General features: G+C 39.3%; 2 protein-coding genes across 2 annotated transcripts; one reads left to right on the top strand and one right to left on the bottom strand.

The window, feature by feature from the left end:
• Nucleotides 1–13: 13 nt before the first annotated feature.
• Nucleotides 14–8547, top strand: cep41 (centrosomal protein 41). The gene is made up of 11 exons (XM_033968317.2): nucleotides 14–213; nucleotides 1357–1420; nucleotides 1522–1569; nucleotides 1782–1843; nucleotides 1952–2021; nucleotides 2843–2945; nucleotides 4681–4829; nucleotides 4917–4984; nucleotides 5091–5205; nucleotides 5709–5921; nucleotides 7434–8547. The coding sequence occupies exons 1-11, from the start codon at nucleotides 181–183 to the stop codon at nucleotides 7523–7525; spliced, it is 1017 nt and encodes a 338-aa protein (XP_033824208.1). The 5' UTR covers nucleotides 14–180; the 3' UTR covers nucleotides 7526–8547.
• A 302-nt stretch (nucleotides 8548–8849) lies between these two features.
• On the bottom strand, nucleotides 8850–17386 carry cpa5 (carboxypeptidase A5). Its single transcript, XM_033967835.2, has 11 exons — nucleotides 17280–17386; nucleotides 15243–15321; nucleotides 14233–14367; nucleotides 13542–13646; nucleotides 12329–12430; nucleotides 12136–12237; nucleotides 11637–11747; nucleotides 10976–11066; nucleotides 10304–10503; nucleotides 9990–10074; nucleotides 8850–9034 (listed from the first exon to the last, which is right to left on the bottom strand). The coding sequence occupies exons 1-11, from the start codon at nucleotides 17342–17344 to the stop codon at nucleotides 8850–8852; spliced, it is 1260 nt and encodes a 419-aa protein (XP_033823726.1). The 5' UTR covers nucleotides 17345–17386.
• Nucleotides 17387–19242: the final 1856 nt, after the last annotated feature.

The raw sequence follows: 19242 nt of genomic DNA, 5'->3' as shown, positions 1-19242 counted from the left end.
TACACGTGAATGTGTCCTGTCACTTAGCAACACGCTAAGCTTATCAAATGAAAACACTGTAGGTTGAACTGGAATTGCGTCCCATCGAAGCATCTTCTTTTCCGATTGGCTGCTCTGAAAAACTGTTCAAATCAGCGCTGAGGTGCAGTGTCTGAAAGTTTGATATTACGTTTTGAAAAGATGTCGTTGAAGCAGGGGATTGGCAGCGCCGAGGTGAATTCTGACAAATGACACTAAAATATATAAAACTACGAAGAGTATCCGTGTGTTCAAATGTGTTATGTGATGAGAAGTAAGCGGAGAATGTGTAAAAGAAGAGAAGTAAGCGGAGAATGTATAAAAGATACGAGGTTAGCCCGTTAGCCTAGCCGCTTAGCATGTTAGCCTGTTTATATGTCAACAGAGCTGCACCTGAGAGAATGGCATGTTCCCTTAGTGCCCATAAAATGTAGTAATTTAAACGTAAATAACTTAAACGCTGTTACTGTCTGAGAGTAATATATCATTGTAAAATAAGTGATTGCTATTAGGTTTGATAATGGTTAACCAGCTTTATTTAAACTGTGTAACGTTTCTAGTGAAGGGACCGCCGCCTGCTTGTCTCCATGGAGATGCCATTGCTTTGCCTTGAATTATCCACTGTATGGCAATAAACTGAATCTATCTTTATTCAATTATAAGTAATATACCTTGAAAAAGCATGCGTTTTTACTGTGAGTGGGGCGAGGGTCACCTTTTCACAGATCTGACTTGTAACTTGGCCTAGTTGCCACCTGCTTGTCTCCAGGAAGATATAGTTACTGCCATACTGTGTCACATTCTATGCAACGTAATAAATGTTACATAGTGCACTTTCATAAGGATTTTGATTTAACACACTCCTGCTCTGTTTAGTTTTGCTAGAATGTTCTGACCTTTTTACAGTTTTATTTACATTATGTCAGCTGTAATTATTAATGAATTACCTTTATACCCTGCGCGTTCTATTTTGTCTATTTTATTTGACTAATTTGTTTGTTTATAATACATATGTAATAGTAAATGGGGGTGAGAGCATCTTAGTTGGTAGAGCTTTTGTCCACTGATCCGAGGGTTGGTGGTTCAAATCCTGCTCTTGATATAAACATTATTGGTTGAGTGGTCAAATCCACTGACCCACAGGTTAGCGTTGTCCATGGACCAGTGTCCGTGTGCACTGGTGTATGAATGTGTGTGTGTGACTGGGTGAGTGGTTCCTTGATGTAAAGCTCTTGTGAGTGCCTCGAAGGTGGAAAACTGCCATATGAAAATGTGATTATTTACCATTTTATCATTTAAATAATATGTTTGATTCACAATGCTGTTTTCCTCCTGTAGTATTTGGTGAAAAGAGTCCCAAAGAATGTCAAGTATCAGCACATCAAATCCAAACTGGACACAGGTCTGTTCTTTAATAAATATTTGACTTCTGATCTGAATAAACACGTTTACATAATAATAATTAAAAAAATAATAATAATAATGTTTAATTCATGTGTTTAGGATGCAGTTTGACAAAGTACATGGAGAAAGTGGAGTACATGAAGAGCAGTAAGTGATTTGAAAGAAAAAAAGAAAGGTGGTGTAGTTTAAACTGCTTCAGCCTTTTCAGTGCACCAACAATTGAAGTCTTTTAGTTGTAAAACTCAGATCACTGGAGCCTTTAGTTGTTTTTCATTACAAATGCACAATTGTACAAGTTACAAGTTATACAGTGTCAAGTTCAAATTAAGTTTCACGTTTAGATGCTTTTTCTTTTCCAGATTACAGATACAAAAAAGATGAGATATTTAAGCGGTTAAAAGTGACAACATTTGCACAACTGGTAAGTCAAAATGTTCTTATTTCATTTTTCTAACTATTAGTATCTATCTAATCTATGTCTTTACACGGCTTTGTGCTTTTTATTTAAAAATGTTGCTTTTCACCCCAGATTCTACAAGTGGCCTCTGTTTCAGAACATAACTTAAGTCTGAGTGAATGTGAACTGAACACACCAGAAGGTACAAACTGTTTATTTAGTTTGTAGTTATTTTAAGTTTGATTTTGTTTAGATGTTTTATACATGTTTTATTTAAAAAAAAAAAATGTAATGTACTACCAGTCAAAAGTTTGGACAGACCCTTTCATTCTATGTTTATTTTTTTGTCTTTCTTTTTACTATTTTGTACATTTTAGATACACACAGAAGACATCAAATATATGAAGCAAGATATATGGAATTATGTAGTAAAGAAAAAAAGTGAAATAACTCTAGAATATATTTTTCAACAAAGCAAAGGGTGGAATGAATATAAAAAATATATAGTAGAGTTCTTTAACCTTTTTACTACATAATTCCATTTATCTTACTTCATATATTTGATGTTTTCTTTGTGTATATAAAATGTAGAAAGTCATTTAAAAAAAAAAAAAAAAAATTAACGGTGGTGCGTCAAAGCTTTTGATTGGACGCTTATAAGGCAGAAGATGTTTCAGCTCCGATCCTGAAGTAATTTTGAGTGTGATGGTACTGGCTTGAGACACAAGGATTTATACATATATGTTTTGTACTGAGCTAAATAAGTCCTGCCCTAAAGTGAGGATTTTGAACCTGAAAATGGCTTGTGGATGTCTCTGGAACCTTTTTCTTGGACGAATGAGGCATTACACAACTTTTTATTTGATCTCATTTTATATTGTACTTGTTCTATTATTATTCAAAAGCATATTCTTAATTTGTGAATTTTGATCACTGACAATACTGGCAATAAAACCTTTCTGATTTCTGATGCTGTTCACCTTCATATTGTAATAATTTGAGTTGATGTTGTGTTTATACCAGATGCCTTGTCAGTGGCGTCAGAGGAGCTGGAGTCTCTCACAGTTCGATCTGCAGAGAGACAGGACGCAAGGGACATCCACACAGCACGCTCCACTCTGCTCAGGTATGAAAACTACAGCAGTGTCTCCAGCCAAGTACTCCACGTTAGTATTGAAATCGAGTTTGAAATTGTGGTATCGTGACACTAAGGAATAGGCTCGATACTCAGTGCTGATTCTGATACCATGATGATAGTAAAATCATTCTCTATTTAGACAACAGAATGTGATTTTCAACATTAAATGGTAGTACTTTCTTTTTTATTCTCATGTGTGTAATCCATCAGTGTCCAGTAGGTTCATAGTGGTCCATGGGTGTATATTAGTCTGTGTGTCTTATACTTGTGAAAGATACAGCTCAAGATCATGCTAAAGATATTCAGGAAAGATTCATTTCTGTCCTGTGAATGTGAATTTTTTTAGTATTGATACTGATCAAATGAGTGTCTAGTTTCAGTACTAGTTTTTGTATCGATTAGTATCTGATTTTCAGTACTTTGACAACCCTGCTCCGGACTAGGCCTAGCTCATGATCATAAAATGGATTGGGTTTCTAGCTACGCCTGACACAATAATTACTATATCAAGTTGCTGCTAAATAAATGATAGACAGAACTGTTTTTTTTAGGGTTCAACTTTTATTGTGGGTACTTTATCTTTGCACTAACTGGAAACTCTGGAAACTGAAAAATATTTTGCAGTACAGTGTAACACCCACACCTACTTATCTGTATTTGCCAGGTTAAACTACTCATTTCACTGATACATCATTTGTTGTTGTTGTTATATTGAGGTTTTACTAAAAAATCTTGCCTAATTTTGAATGGATGTTTAACTTTAGAGAAGTTTATCATTTTACTTCCTCTTTACTTCCTGCCCAGCAATAAAGGCCAAAACTTGTCTAAATTACACATAAGTGATTATTAGACTAATAGAAAAAAATAATAATAACACATTTATTTTGTTAAATGAAGGTTCAAACTGTCAGAAAATGTCTTCCTTGTGCATAAATTGTTCCTGTATTTTGGATGGAGATTTTGACAGTTGATGGCATTAGTTGAGGGATTCTGTTTTAGAAGTTGGTGCTAATTCCTGCATTTTCCAACTTTTTGAGTTCAACTGTTTTTCAGATTGTCACTTGACTGATATAAAACTATGATACATTTACAAAACCAAGGCAGAATTAGAAAAAAAACATGGGAAAACTGTCATACGCACTTTAACCTAAATATGATTAAAGGCCCTATGTTACACAAAACTGACTCTTATGAGCTTTAATCCGTGTTATAATGTTGTTACCACCTCAAAAACATATCTGGAGTTGTGTTTTGTTTCATTCACACATGTTTGAGTAAGTCTTTATTATTAGTCTGTTACATCTCCAAAGCTCAAAATGCTCTGTTCCACTTTGTGATGTCCTGAAGTGGTTGTTTTCAAGTTAACAGCTCCTTTTACCTTTAGTTCAGTAGAGATTGGCAATTCCAGAGGTGAAATTATCCAAATGATTCTAGTGAAGATGTATGGAGTTTAAAAACACAGTGGAGCACTTCTTTTATTACCAAATGACATCACTAGATGGAGCAGAGTCTTTTCAGTTTGAGAGAAGAACTACTAAATATGCAGGGTTTGTGTTTTAAATATGTGAATTAAAACAAAACACAACTGAGAGCATGGGCGACGTAGGCTTGTGGGTTGAGCATTGGACAGAATTGTACAGCTGTTCATAAGGAGGATTCTTATAGTGCCCGGGAGAGATCGCTAAATTACTCAAACATGCATGGATGACATCTGTTTCCTCAGTGTGATCAATGGAACGGGGGAGCTGAGTGTGGAACAGAGTCCTGATCCAGAATCCAGTCTGGACTCTGACAGACCATACCCAGACTGTCCCTATCTGCTGCTGGACGTGAGGCACAGAGATCAGTACGACTCCTGTCACATCATCAGCGGTGAGGCACGGGAGGGCATCTGACACACAGAGGAGGAGAGAGCATCTGACACGCATGTTTATTGTTGTTGTTTGTGACTGTTTTCAGCTCACAGTTTCCCTGCCACGTTTCTGCATCGGACCATGAACCCCTACACCAAAGAAGTGCTGGAATATGTATCCTTTCTCTAGACTTTTCACCCAAATGTGTTGATTTTAAAGAGTTTACTGTTCAGTGAGTCATCTGTGAGAAATATATTCACCTTGACCCGGTGTCGTGCAGAAAAACGCTCCTGGTAAAATCATTATAGTTTACGACGAAGACGAGCATATCGCCAGCCAAGCCGCCACCATCATGTGTCAGAGGGGCTTCGAGAACCTCTTCATGTTATCTGGAGGTACTGTGGTCTCAGTCCTGGTTTAGTCCTGATTTATGTTTCTACATCTCTCTCACACTCTCCTGTTTTTTTCCTCTCCTCTCTGTCATCTTTCTCTCCCTCCCTCTTTCTCCTCTCCCCCTTCTTTTATTCTCTTCTCTCTCTTTCCCCCCCTCTCTCATCTTCCTTCTTTCTCCCTCCCATCCTTCTGTTTCTCTTCATCTTTCTTCCTCTCTCTCTCTCTCTTTCACTGTCTCCCTCTCTGTCTCTTTTTGTCCTTTCTCTCCCTCTCTCTCCTTTCTGTCTCCTCCCAAACACCCTCTTCCCCACTTTCCTTTCTATAACCTTGTCTATATCCTCCTCTCTCCTTTGTCTCTCTTTACCTCCCCTCCCTCTTTCTTTACCTCCCCTCCCTCTCTTTGTACCGCCTCTCCCTCTCTCTTTACTTCCCCTCCTTCTCTCTTTACCTTCCCTCTCTCTCTTTTCCTCCCCTCTCTCTCTCTTTACCTTCCTCTTTTTCTCAGGTCTAAAGGTGTTGTCCCAGAAGTTCCCCGGGTCCCTGGTCTCTGGCCCTCTCCCTCCTGTCTGCGTCTCTTCTTCAGACTCTGTGAGGGGCAGGAGAGTATCGCCCCCCTCTGGTCACACACGGGCGGAGCAGCGCTGGAGGTTCACCGCAGATGAACTCAACCACCTCACAGTCCAGCTGGAGGAGGTGTTATTGCCCAGCAACAACTCGAGTGAGTTTAAGATCTATCTTTCCAATCTACTGGCACTTTCAAATGGCATCGCACTGGAGTTGTTCTCCATGTATTCTATGGAGAAATGTTCAGCAGTTACCATGGTGACCCAATGCACACATTGGCAAACTCAGCCTGATAAGTTTTAAGATTGTCTGAAAACTCAAAATTCTAAGTGTATTTAAACAGCTCATTTTCATGAGCCTGTGATCGATCCAAGCATTCATGGTCCTGTTTAGGAGTTTGATTTTCAACAAAAAAGTGTCAGTGACTAACTGAAAAACTGTTGGCTAATACTTTCTAGCTTGTGATTGTAATTTGATGTCTGACACACTTGTATAACAGCACAAATCATCTCACCTGTTTTAGTTCCAACTAAGCCTCTTCTTTCTGGTCCGACTGTGTTAAAACAAAGCTCAGGTTAAAGTCTCATGAGCAACAGAGCTTCAGACAAAGCAGTGCCTCCAGTTAGCATCACACTCTAAGGGAATGTTGATCACGTCAGTTGTGCAGCTGTGTGGTTTTCAGACTCCAGAATGTGATGATGTCGTACTCCCAGATGGAGGCAACAGTCAGTTTTCCCTGTTGTTGATATTTTACTTTACCATGAAATATCCTAAAGGTAAATGCACAAATGTTGAACCTGATCATTTCTATCTGTGACTAGACCCAAGAACTCACTGTGTTACAACACAAATCTGCATTTGCACCATATTATTTTTAACTGCCCTCATCTGTATTAAATATTATGGGTCAATGGAATGTTGTGATCTCATCTGGAACCCGGTGATTAATCTTATGTCTTAAAGTTCATTCAGCTGACGACACTCATGTCTTTGTGCTGAATAATGACTCCACCACCACAGTTACACCATAAATCCCACCACAGGATTCTGACCTTAAGTTTGGAGATTTCTTTCAAAAACAGTGAATCTCCCAGTTAGTTATACAGGCCATTTTCCTCCATCTGAAATTATTGATACTTTGCAACTGATGTCATCCACATTCCCTGGGACTGTGATGCTAACTGAAAGCACTACTCTGTCTGCAGCTCTGTTACTCAAGTTAAACATTAATCTGAACTTTATTTTAACACAATCTGACCAGAAAGAGCTGGTTTAGTTGAACTACAATAGAAGACCTAATTTGTGCTGTTGGAACAAAAACTCTTGTACATAAAATTATAGCCACATGCTAGCTAGCATTAGCCAACAGTTTTTTAGTTAGTTTTGCTAACATTTTTGTTGAAAATCAAACTTCTAAACAGGACCGTGAACACTCGTATTGATCACAGGCTCATGAAGATGTGTTGTTTAAATCCATTTTGTATTTTTTCATGAATTTTCAGAGAATCTTTAAACTTTCTTGTCTTTGCTTGCTAATGTGTGCATTATGTCACCATGGTAACTGTCAATAAAGATACATGCGTGATGTTGTTGCACAGTGCCAATACCAATTTTGTAAGTGGGCCAAACTCATCTTGGTTTATAAATGTGTCGCTTGTTTGTCCAGGTCGGATGTCCAGCCGTATCTCCTCTGTCAGTTCTCAGAGTGCTCGCAGTCGCCAGAGCTCCTCCTCCTGCAGCAGTCGACCATGGAGATGAACCCCCCCCTCCGTCAGTAACATGGAACTTAGCTGTGTCCATGTTTAATGCTTCTGTTCACCTTGGGATGTGTACTACGTTTACAATGAAACAAACAAATCCAGATACGTTTCTGACAAAGGGACAACAGTATAATGTCACTTTAGCATAATATGTTCTTAATAAAAATGTTGGCACTGAGTAACGTTAAAAAATGTTGTTAAGCCAATTTAAAAAAAACCAAAACAATTCTTCACTGCGTGTTACAGTGAAATGCCGCAATGAAGAGCTGAGCAAACAGTAAATCAATGGTCCTGTTTCTGTTATGAAGGTGTGTAAGATCAATATTGTCGTTTACAATGAACAAAATGCTGAATAATGATCTATATGTTAGAAATCAACACTAAAACTAAAGTATGTCTGCTTTAAAGGGCCTGTACCTGATTTTTTTACCCCATGTGTTTGAGCAAAAAGTATCTCTAGATTCTATTGTTACAAAGCAGAAAGAATGTTACACAATTGCTTAGGATTTCAGATTTCACATAAAACGGGAATTAAACCTGATTTCACTTTTAGCTTTTATTTAAATCTAATTATAATGAAAAAAGTACAGAAGCAGAAATGGTACCTCATGAACTCTGACACGTTTTTTTGCACATTTTGAACAATACAGTTTCTTATATCACAGCCTTGTCATTTCACATAAAAGTTTCAAAAGGAGCTGTAAAAACTACAAAATCATGGTTTCTGTTGTTGCCAGAACCTGTATTTTTGTAATTTATGCAGCATGTTTCACATTAATCTGATGCTTTTTTGTGTTTTGTTTTTTTTGTTTGTTTTTTTTAGACCAACTTTTTCATGTCCGTTTCCATTTGACTGAAACTTTTAATCAAAATCAGCTGTACTTCTTGGTTTTATATTGTGATATTTCCATGGTCAGTATTTGTTTTGAAAAAGTTTGAAGTGATTTTATCAGCGTGTGCTTTATTCGACAAGTTCAAAATATTTTACAGTGATTTAATGTGAATAAATTAATAGTTGTATTTTAAAACTTTTTTTTGTCCTTGTCTCCAGATACGAGGTAAAGATCCAGGTCATGTGTGTATGTGTGTGTATGTATGAGGTTGTGTAGGGGTGTGTGTGTGTGTGTATGTGTGTATGTATGTGTGTGCGCATGTATGAGTATGTGTGTGTGTGTTTGTGTATGTAGGGGTGTGTGTGTATGTGTGTGTGCATGTGGGGGTGTGTGTGTATGTGTGTGTGCATGTATGAGTGTGTGATCATTAAACAGGATGCAGTATTCTGATTGTACAGTCTTTTATTCATCATTTTAACCCTTGTTTGCTCAGGAGTTGTTTTTGGCGTGGCTCATGAGGACGAGCAGAGCCTCCCAGGTCTCCACGGCCGTGGGGATGATCTGATTGGCCGGGAGGATGAAGCCGTACCTGCCGGTGTCTCTCAGCTCAAACGTGTACGAGTACTTAATGCCCTGGTTATAGGTCCAGTCGATGGTGCCGCCGCTCGCTTGGTCTGAAATGACACAAGAATGAATTTAGATAGATTCTTTTTTCAGACCAAGGTTTAGTTTGGGAGAGAACAATTTAGTCTGAAGTTTATTCATTTATTTATTTTGTATTTCATGTATTTTATTTTCAGTTAAAGGTGCACTATGTAATTTCTCTAGTAGAGGTTCTGCCACCTGCTTGTTTCCATGGAGATGTTATTGCTTATTGCCTGGTATGTTCCAGAGTATGGTATTAAAATGATCTGTTTCCAGGTGACACCATCAGGCCAAGTTACAAGTCAGATCTTTGGAAAGGCGAGCCCGCTCACAGTAAGAATGTAGTAAGAAATGAAGAGAGAAAGAGGAGAGAAGGGAAAAGAGGGGGAGAGAAAGAAAGAGGAGAGAGTGGGTAAGAGAGAAAGGGAGAGCAGGAATCAGCAGGAGGGGTGAAAAGGTGCGGAGAAGAGGGCGAGTTCAGGGAGAGGGAAAGGGGGAGAAAAGAGAGAGGAAAGGGAAGAGAATGAGAAGAGAGGGAGAGGAAAGAGGGGGGTGGGAGAGAGTGAGAGAGAAAAGGGAGAGCAGGAGGAGTAAAAGGGTGAAAGAGGGAGAAAGAGAGGAGAGGATGGGAGAATGGAGGGAGGAAGGAGAGGAAAGGAAAGAGAAGAGGAAAGGGGAGAGAATGAGAAGAGAGATGGAGGGAGGAGGAGAGAAATAAGGAGGGGTAAGAAAGAGGGAGTCAGTAGGAGGGGTAAAAGTTTTTTTTAATTTTTCTATTTATTTATTGCCATTCAATACACATTTAAATAAATTCAATAAAATGTTTAAAATGTCGAGAAACAAGAGCTGGACTTAGAAAATGGAGTGATCAAAAATAATTCAATCCATGGATCTCAGAATGACTCTAAACTATGAGCGTTACCGTGACAATTAACAGTTTAAAACAAACTAAAGAGAGCAGAGAGTGTTTTGTGTAGTACTCACAGATGACGTTGATGATGCTGCCGTAGCGGTACCTGGTTCCATAGACGGCGGTCAGAGCGGAGACAGCCTTCTCAGCCAGAGCGTGCTGAGGACAACAGAGTGAGGTCACAGAGGAGCCACTACACCACGAGGGGGAGGAGCTACAGCAAGTTCTGCGTTTGATTCTTAATGTTACGAGACATGTGCCACAAACGAGAGGCTGTGATTGGACAGTTTTCTGATTCTAGACTGTGATGATGTCTTACTCCCAGATGAGGGACAAGTACAAGTACTTTACCATGAAAAGTAGTAGTAGTAGTAGTAGTACTACTCACCAGCTCGGCCTGGTCCTTCACAGGGGTATAGGTGTATCCGTAGGGGTACATGAGCATCTGGGAGTAGGCGTGGATGGAGATAAACTCTTTGATGTTTCCGTGTTTCTGGACGTAATCCACGATGGCCTTCACCTCGGACTCAGAGTGAGCGCTGGGACCACGGTAAGTCTCAGAGCAGGGATTGGCGCTGGCCCCGGGACCTGGACCAGAGAGAGACCAGACCAAAGATCAGACCAGAGACCAGAGACTAGAGACTAGGACCACAGACCAAAGACAAAATAGACCTGGTTTAGACTAGTTTAGACCAGGATCCAGAGAGAAATCACAGACAGAACTAAACTTAGAACTAAACATGGACTGGAAAAGAACTAGACCAGGACTCAAACTACAACAAACAAGGTCTGTATAAGGACTAAACTGAGCTAAAGACACCCAGACCACTTCACATAGCATTATTACACACTCCACATTCACACGAGGCAATGTGGGTGAAGTGTCCTGTCTAAGGACACAACAACAACAGTTTTGCCACTGCTGCCCCGCTGTGACACCTGGTATTCCCAGCTGTCTCCCGTCCAAGTCCCCACCAGGTCCTGCCATGATTAGCTTCAGAAATGAAATAAGATTGGGCTTTGACAGGAAGGTGTGGCCACAAGAATGAAATGAGTTCACCTCCAAATCCAGCATCCCAGTTCCTGTTGGGGTCAACTCCCACACAGCTGGAGCCGGGGTTGGGCTTCCTGGTCTTACGCCACATGCGGTTCTGCACAAAATGAACAAAAGTGCAAAACTTAATCTCTGAGTTTTACAGTGAATGGCCCTGGGTGTGTGTTCTTTAAGGGTTTAGCCTGGGTTAGATTGTGATTAGACTAGAGTAGATTATGAGGGTGTAGGTTATGTAATATGGAGGTACTGATGGAGTTGGTGTAGGTTATGTAAGGTTATAAGGGTGTAGGTTATGTAAAATGGAGGTACAGACAGAGGAGTGGGTGTGGGTTATGTAAAGCAGAGGTAATGTAAAATTGTGTTACTGACGGAGAAGAGGGAGTAGATAATGTGGGTGTGGGTAATGCCAGGTGTAGTTACAAGTGTCTGTAGGTTAAGGGTGTAGGTTATGTAAAATGGAGGTACTGACAGAGGAGTGGGTGTATGTTATGTAAAGTAGGTAATGTAAAATTGTGTTACTGACGGAGAAGAGGGAGTAGATAATGTGGGTGTGGGTAATGCGTTACAAGTGTCTGTAGGTTATGTAAGGTTATAAGGGTGTAGGTTATGTAAAATGTAGTAACTGACAAAGGAGTGGGTGTAGGTAATGTTAAACGAAGGTACTGACAGAGGAGTGGGTGTAGGCGTATCCGTCGGGGTTGGTGACGATCTCCAGGAGGATGTCCATTTTGTTCAGGATGGAGGTGAGGACGGGTTCCTTTCCGTAATCCTCCACAATCTGAGAGGAGAAGAGGACAAGACGGTGAAACGGGAAACGGGATGTGAAAAATACTTAGCTATTACAGTAGAACTTTAATCAGTATTGTATCAGTAATGTGCGTGTAATCCCTCGGTCGTCCAGGGAGGCGCTACTGGAGGTAAATCTGCTATATATTTGTCTGAAGGGAGGAGCTAACTACACTGAAACTACCTGAACACATATTTGAGGTAGTGACTTGCAGAACCCTGTCAGAAACAAAGAAGCTACTCACTTTTCTTTTACGAAAACTAATAATGCCGTCACTTCTTTCAACTTCCTGTTAATGCCGACATTTTGGGGACTTGGGGGACAGTTCAAATGTCAAAATATAGATAAAAGTATTTCCATTTGAACTCATTTGATTTACCTTCTTGGCGAACCAGGTGCCGCTGGCCTGAGTGACCCATTCTCTGGAGTGGATCCCGGTGTCGATCCAGATGGCCGGGCGGTTGGTTCCTCCGGTGCTGAACTGAACAAAAATAAAACCCCTCATATTTGAGTGATTGTTCCATTTGGATGTGAGTTTATCAGTTTAGTTTGTTTGAGTGTGTGTTTGTCACCTTGAGCACGTTGAGAGGACGTCCCTCGTAGCTCTGTCCGATCACGATCTTGCTGACGAGGTTTGGGTTCTCAGCGACCAACATGTCCTGGAAATTGTACAGCTGCACACGGAGACAAAACAAGAAGGATTAAAATGATAAATAACACGTGAACCTGATTTCAAGCCTTATGTTGAGCTCAGAGCGCAGCGTCAAACTCGGGACAAACACCTCAAGTTGGAGCTTTTGCATTTTGGGGCAGATGTTTGAAACACGATGAGGCGCCGCAAATTTTACTAAAAGTCAAATTTCCTAACTCTGTCGTGCACTCAAGACACACGTCATGAAATGTTTAAAAAACGTGCAGAAGCTTTGGGCTCGCTTGAATATAAAATCAGATAATAAAACAGTGAATAAACAGCCTCAATGTGGTGACTCAAAGCCTTCTTTGGGGCTGATGGTGCAGAAATGTTGTTGTTTACCTCAGAGATGAAATGGTATTGTTTATTTTTGTTTATGTTTACATGTTGTTTACCTCAGAGAAGGACTGATATCTGTTTTTGTTGTCTATATGTTGTTTTGTTGTTCGCATGTTGTTTAACTCAGAGATGTTGTTGTATATCTTCTGTTTTTGTTGTTGTTTGCATGTTGTTTACCTCAGAGATGGAATAGTGTTTATGTTTGTTTATTTCGTTCTTATTCTGTAAAGTACTTTGAATTACTTTGTGTAGGAATTGTGCTGTATAAATAAACTTGCCTTGCCTTGCCTTGTTTACACGTTGTTTACATCAGAGAGGGTGTGATATCTGCCCTGTTTTTGTTGTTGTTTACATGTTGTTGTTTATATGTTGTTGTTTACATGTTGTTGTTTATATGTTGTTGTTTACATGTTGTTGTTTAGATGTTGTTGTTTGCATGTTGTTGTTTATATGTTGTTGTTTACATGTTGTTGTTTAGATGTTGTTGTTTGCATGTTGTTGTTTAGATGTTGTTGTTTAGATGTTGTTGTTTAGATGTTGTTGTTTACATGTTGTTGTTTATATGTTGTTGTTTACATGTTGTTGTTTATATGTTGTTGCTTACATGTTGTTGCTTGCATGTTGTTGTTTACATGTTGTTGTTTACATGTTGTTGTTTATATGTTGTTGTTTACATGTTGTTGTTTGCATGTTGTTGTTTGCATGTTGTTGTTTACATGTTGTTGTTTACATGTTGTTGTTTACATGTTGTTTACATCAGAGATGGGGTGGTATCTGGCGTAGTCGAAGCTGTCGGTGTTCCTGGCTTCACCAAAACGAGCAGCGGACTCCATCTCCTCCTGCTCCTCATCCAGCATGGCCTAGAGACACACACACAGACAGACACACAGAAACACACATAGACACAGACACACATGCACAGACACACACACACACACAGAAGAACAGGACTTAAAGGAGGTGTTTCGTCCATGTTATAATGTCTCCTGGGTTTAGTTTTGGCAGTACTCATGAAGCTGTATTTAAATTAATGGGTGCACGTTTGAGGCTTGAGCGTTTAGAAAATGTGCTTTCACCTACCCCCTATGTCCGCCCACAGCCTTGTACTTACTTGCGTGTTGATTCTGCGTCGTACACGTGGGGTTTGAAAATGCTTAGCCACAGTACAGATGGTTGGCGCTTGCTACAGTAACACTTCACTATAAATTCTTCTCAAAGATCCCGTTCATATCACTTTTGTGGTGTGCAGTGAACAAAATGTATGTATGTATCCGCTCATGTTATAGTTTATTAAGAAAAAACATTGTGTCTTCTTTCATATAAAATTGGTATCAGTATCAAATCAAAATCACCATGTTTCTGTATAACATGGTGTTGGGCTGGAACACAAAAATAGCTAAACTCGTGTAGTAAAAAGTAGTTTATGTGTTGTTGTTGTTTCAGTACCTGCAGATCCTCAATCATGGTCTCAAAGCCGATTTCCCAGGAGTCCAGATACTCTTTGACCTGGTCCAGGGTCTCAGCGGGGACTCGGATGTCGACGGGGGTGGACACATCGCTCACGTCTCTCCAGAAGTCCAGCTGTGACAGGAAATACAAGACTTAAGACTTTCACATTGGTTGTCAGGGTTTTTTTTTTCAGTTTGGTGGAATAAGTCCTGTGGAAATGTTTACTCATAGTTTTAAACCATTCTTAAACGTATTGATGAGATAAGTACAGAAGGGGGCGCTCAAGACCCCTCAAATGAACCTCCCTCCATAGCAAATAATGGAAACAAGTCTTATGTAGCTTTTCTGGTAGAGAGTCGTCGAAGAAATGTTATTGCTTTGCCTGTAATAGTCCACAGTATGGCATTAAACACATATATCTCCATGGAGACAAGCAGGAGATGCCACCAGGCCAAGTTACACGTCAGATCTGTGGAGAGTTCTTTTATGTTTGTTTATTTTTGAGCAACAACAGCACATGCGTTTGTAGAATTGAATATAATGCCCTACTGTGGAACATTCCAGGCAAAGCAATAACATCTCTAACAGGCAGTGACCCTTTACTAGAAGTGTTAGTATCGCCGAGTGCTTCAGGAATGTTCCAAAAATTGCTTAAACGTTAGAAATCTCCATGGAGACGAGCAGGTGACTCCATCAAGAAGAATGAATAAATGTGTGTCTGTAATTAAATAAATGAAAGCTGGATGAGTTTAAATCATGACGAGGAATTTTCTATAAAGTCATGAGACGAGAGCCTCCACCTCCTCCACCTCCTCCATCTCCTCCACCTCCTCCACCCAGGCCCGGGTCGACAGGGGCAAACGGCTCTATTTCCCCCTCAGGTAAAAGTGTTTGCACCCTCATGTTGACAGTGTAAAATAATGGAGAAGTATTGTTTTTGCACTCCTTTAAATCTCAGATGCACCCTCAGAAAAGTTCCATAGTGCAGCTTTAAACCGTGTCTGTACCTGTTCAAACATCTGCTCCAGCTCCTTGATCAGAGACAACTGAGTCTCATCTTTGGCCTGGATTCTTAGAACCTGGTGACTGCAAAAACACAAGGAAAAGTATGTTACTACTACTACTGCAACTAGTACTACCACTGTTACTGCTACTACTACTACTTACTACTATGACCAGTACTACTGCAACTACTACTGCTACTACTATTACTACTACTATGATTACTACTATGACTAGTACCACTGTTACAGCTACTACTACTACTACTACTGCTACTATGACTACTACTACGACTAGTACTACTGCTACTACCACTGCTATGACTACTACTACTACTATGACTACTACTATGAGTACTATAATGACTACTACTGCTACTATTGCTTGTACTACTACTACTAGTGCTACCACCACCACCACTACTACTACTACTACTACTACAACTACTACTATGACTACTAGTGCTACCACCACCACCACTACTACTACTACTACTACTACTACTACTACTACTACTACTACTACTACTACTATGACTACTAGTGCTACGCTACTTCTACTACTACCACTACTGCTGCTATGAATACTACTGCTACTACTATTATTTGCACATTGACACAGTGTTTGTGAAATGTCTTGCCCAAGGACACAACCACAGAATACAGTGCTGGTCGTGTGTATGAAACCACACGCGTTCATTTCCACACACTTCCTGTTTCCTGTTTCACAAAGAGCCAATAAAAAAAACAACTTAATCTAAAAAGCAAACAGCCAAGTGCGTCCTGCCAAATCTGTGTCAACACGACGACAGATTGAGCGCACTTTGGACCGCTGTAAATGCCGTCCTTTAATTTAATTCAAAAAGCTAATTAAATAAAATAAATAATAAATCCATTTACACAGTCTGTTTACGGGGTCCGGTTTATCACTACGGCAACAGTCCTAATTTGTCACCATTTTGACATCCACCGTTTAGCTTTAAAAACACCGAAATATAAAACTGATATTACAAATTGTATTAGATTAGAATGCGTTTATTACATTCAACTAAAGGCGCACTATGGAACTTTTCAGGTGGGGTGGTCCGTCACCTCTCATCATCCCGTGAAAATGTTATTGCTTTGCTTGAAATGTTCCGCAGTATGGCATTAAACGTGTCTATCTTTCACTCGTTAAAATACAGCAGTTTGTTTTGTTTTTTGGTTGTTTTTTTTTGCTAAAATGTTGGTTTAGTGGAGTCATCTGCTTGTCTCCATGGAGATTTTCAAGTTTAATGCCATTTTGTGGAACATTCAAGAGCAAAACAACATCTGCTTGTAGGACAGAAGGTGACAGACTCTACACCTAAAACTGAACATAGTGCCCCTTTAACGACTGAATTAAACAGACTGGATTTTAAAGACGACACACAACAACATTAAAAATAACAACACAATTTCATTTCAAATCATTTTACATTTTACTGAATTGACTTTTAAACCTGGTTGGTGAGATCTACTTAAGTTTTACTCTAGTTATTTGTTACACTTCCAGCCTCATTCAGATCCATGATGTTCAAATATTAAATAAATCAATTAAACAAATGTATTTTTCTTGTGTTATTTTGTGCTTTACTAAGTGTGTGTGAAATAAAAACATTTGTAATTATCAGCGGTGGAAGGTAAAGAAGTAAAAGTAGTAAAGTACTGTGTTTAAAGTTTTAGGTATATGTACTTAAGTAGATTTTACAGTGTACATTTGAGAGCAGTATCTGTACTTTCTACTTCACGACATTTTGAACTGGACTGAAAAGTAAAAAGTACTTTTCATATGATTTAAGGGATTATTTGACCACGTTTGTGGAAACATCATGACTTAAGTTTTTGAGCTTTATACTTTTATACTTTAACAAATTAACAACAATATTTGTACTTTTTACTCTTAAAGTACATTTTTAAAGAGGTACCTAGATACTTTTACTTTTACTTGAGTAACTTTTTCCCTCTGTACCTGTATCTTAAGTAAGAGCACTGAGTACTAGTTTTCCGGCAGTACAGTCTTACCCGTGGAAGGTGTCTTTGGCCAGAGCGGCGCACACCAGCGCAGTAAGAAACAGCACAGTCCTCATGGCAGGAGCAGACAGGTGCCAACAGGAGCAGACAGGTGCACACTGAGGGGTCGCCTTTATACCTGAGGCTGGGTCATGTGACTACAGACAGGTCATGTGATCAGACCCGGCTGCTTCATTCCCACAAAGGAGAAGTAGAGATATCAGGGTTTATATTTTAGTTTAAAGCCACAATATGTCATGTTTTAGACATAAAATAGACTCAAATAAAATCCTTTTCATTGTAGATGTTTTTGTTTCATTGTTAAAAGTTATAAAACCATGCATCCTGCTGTGAATGGGCTTGCACCTCCACAGACCTGACTCCTCCTTCTGTCTGTTTCCAGGTGACGTGCCATGTCCAGAAAGTTACATAGTGCTGCTTTAAATTCTTCACTATAACTTTTCTGGTGGAGGGCTTGTCACCTTCTTGTCTGCTGGTTGTGCTTTACCTGGAATGTTCCACTGTATGGCATTATACTTATATATCTAGTTTGTATTCAATTACAGGTGTTTTTATTGCTCCAAAACACATTGAAAAACATGCATTCTTACACAGTCAGGCTTGCCTCTCCGCAGTTCTGACCTGTAACTTGACCTGGTTGCATCACTTGTTTGTCTCCATGGAGACAGACAAGTATAAGGCCATTGAAATTCCAAAAAGGCAATAACTTCTGCAGCCAAGCACCTCAAGTTAACTGCATGATTCAATGGAAACAAAAAGTTAAAACCAGATTTTGGAACGTACTTTATGGAGATAGATACATTTTATGCCCTAATGTGGAATATTATAGCCAAAGGGACAACATTCCCATGGAAACAAGCAGGAGGAGGTCAAATGAGAGTCAGGTTTGTGGAGATGTAGGGACGCTCATATTCTATTTTTTGCCCCAAAAAAAGGCATGTACCTGTGGCTTTAAATCCTCAAAAACATTTTTACATAATTTTAACCACACTACATTACATTTTATATTTTGTTCCATTGTAGCAGTTGGTCATATTGGGGTAGAGTTGTATAATGAACGATAAGAGCGTTCCTGGGAAAAGTCAAAAAGGAGGTCGAGTGTAAAACAGCTGTGTACAGATCAAATATTCTCAAAAACTTACCGTAAACTTGGATCTGGTTTCGTTTGGCAAAACGTCTGTTATTTACTGCTCAGACTTTTGTAGTGACAAGCAGTTCCTTGATCTACAAAACCAGGAAACTAAATGTGACAAGATCTGAGGATAAGAAAATGTTTAGCTTAAAGATGCACTGTGTAACTTTTGTCTACACTTATCTCCATGGAGATGTTATTGCTTTGTTTAAAATTCTCCACAGTATCCATCTTGCATATATTATGTTATATGTGTTTATTGCACAATAATCACATTAAAAGCACAGTCTTTCTGTGAGGGGTCACCTCCTCACACAATCTGATCTGAGCTGTAACTGGTCTTGTTGTGTCACCTGCTGGTCTCCATGGAGATAAATAAGCTTAATGCCATACTGCAGGACATTCAAGGCAATTTTTGTGGAGACAAACCCTCCTGGCTCCAGCAGAAAAGTTACATAATACACCATTACGTAAAAGTGGAAAGTGAAAAACACTTTTGCTCTTTTGGATTGCCACCTAATGATGTCATGAGGAGGAGTCAAACATTTTGTAGCTTTGAAAAACTTTTAATGAACTACTTTAGATTTTTTTTCTTTAATTCTCTGTAAAATTCTTACGTTCAGTTGTGCACAGGTGTGAGGACAGTGCATCCTTAATCAGTGTGTTGTACATTTTGAACAGTCTGAAAGATGTTAGGACAATGAGGTCCAGAGCTCTGCAATCTCCAGTGTCACCACCAGATGGAACTAAATTAATATCACAAACTTTTTCAAGAAGAAGTCACTGTCTAGAAATGTATTTTTACCTTGTGTGGCTTGTTTT

The sequence above is a fragment of the Periophthalmus magnuspinnatus genome, chromosome 6 (genome assembly GCF_009829125.3).
Source record: "Periophthalmus magnuspinnatus isolate fPerMag1 chromosome 6, fPerMag1.2.pri, whole genome shotgun sequence".
In the NCBI taxonomy this organism is placed as follows: Eukaryota; Metazoa; Chordata; class Actinopteri; order Gobiiformes; family Gobiidae; genus Periophthalmus; species Periophthalmus magnuspinnatus.
The sequence above is the reverse complement of the archived record's forward strand: the minus strand, read 5'-3'. Positions and strand labels throughout refer to the sequence as shown.

Excerpts from the sequence above, each read along its gene's own strand:
- cpa5 (XM_033967835.2), bottom strand. The coding sequence starts at position 17,344 with ATGAGGACTGTGCTGTTTCTTACTGCGCTGGTGTGCGCCGCTCTGGCC. Across the intron at positions 13,647-14,232 it reads CCATGATTGAGGATCTGCAG|GCCATGCTGGATGAGGAGCA; the intron begins GTACTGAAACAA and ends GTGTGTCTCTAG. Across the intron at positions 11,067-11,636 it reads ACGCCTACACCCACTCCTCT|AACCGCATGTGGCGTAAGAC; the intron begins GTCAGTACCTTC and ends CATTTTGTGCAG.
- cep41 (XM_033968317.2), top strand. The coding sequence starts at position 181 with ATGTCGTTGAAGCAGGGGATTGGCAGCGCCGAG. Across the intron at positions 1,844-1,951 it reads TGACAACATTTGCACAACTG|ATTCTACAAGTGGCCTCTGT; the intron begins GTAAGTCAAAAT and ends TTTTCACCCCAG. Across the intron at positions 2,022-2,842 it reads TGAACTGAACACACCAGAAG|ATGCCTTGTCAGTGGCGTCA; the intron begins GTACAAACTGTT and ends TGTTTATACCAG.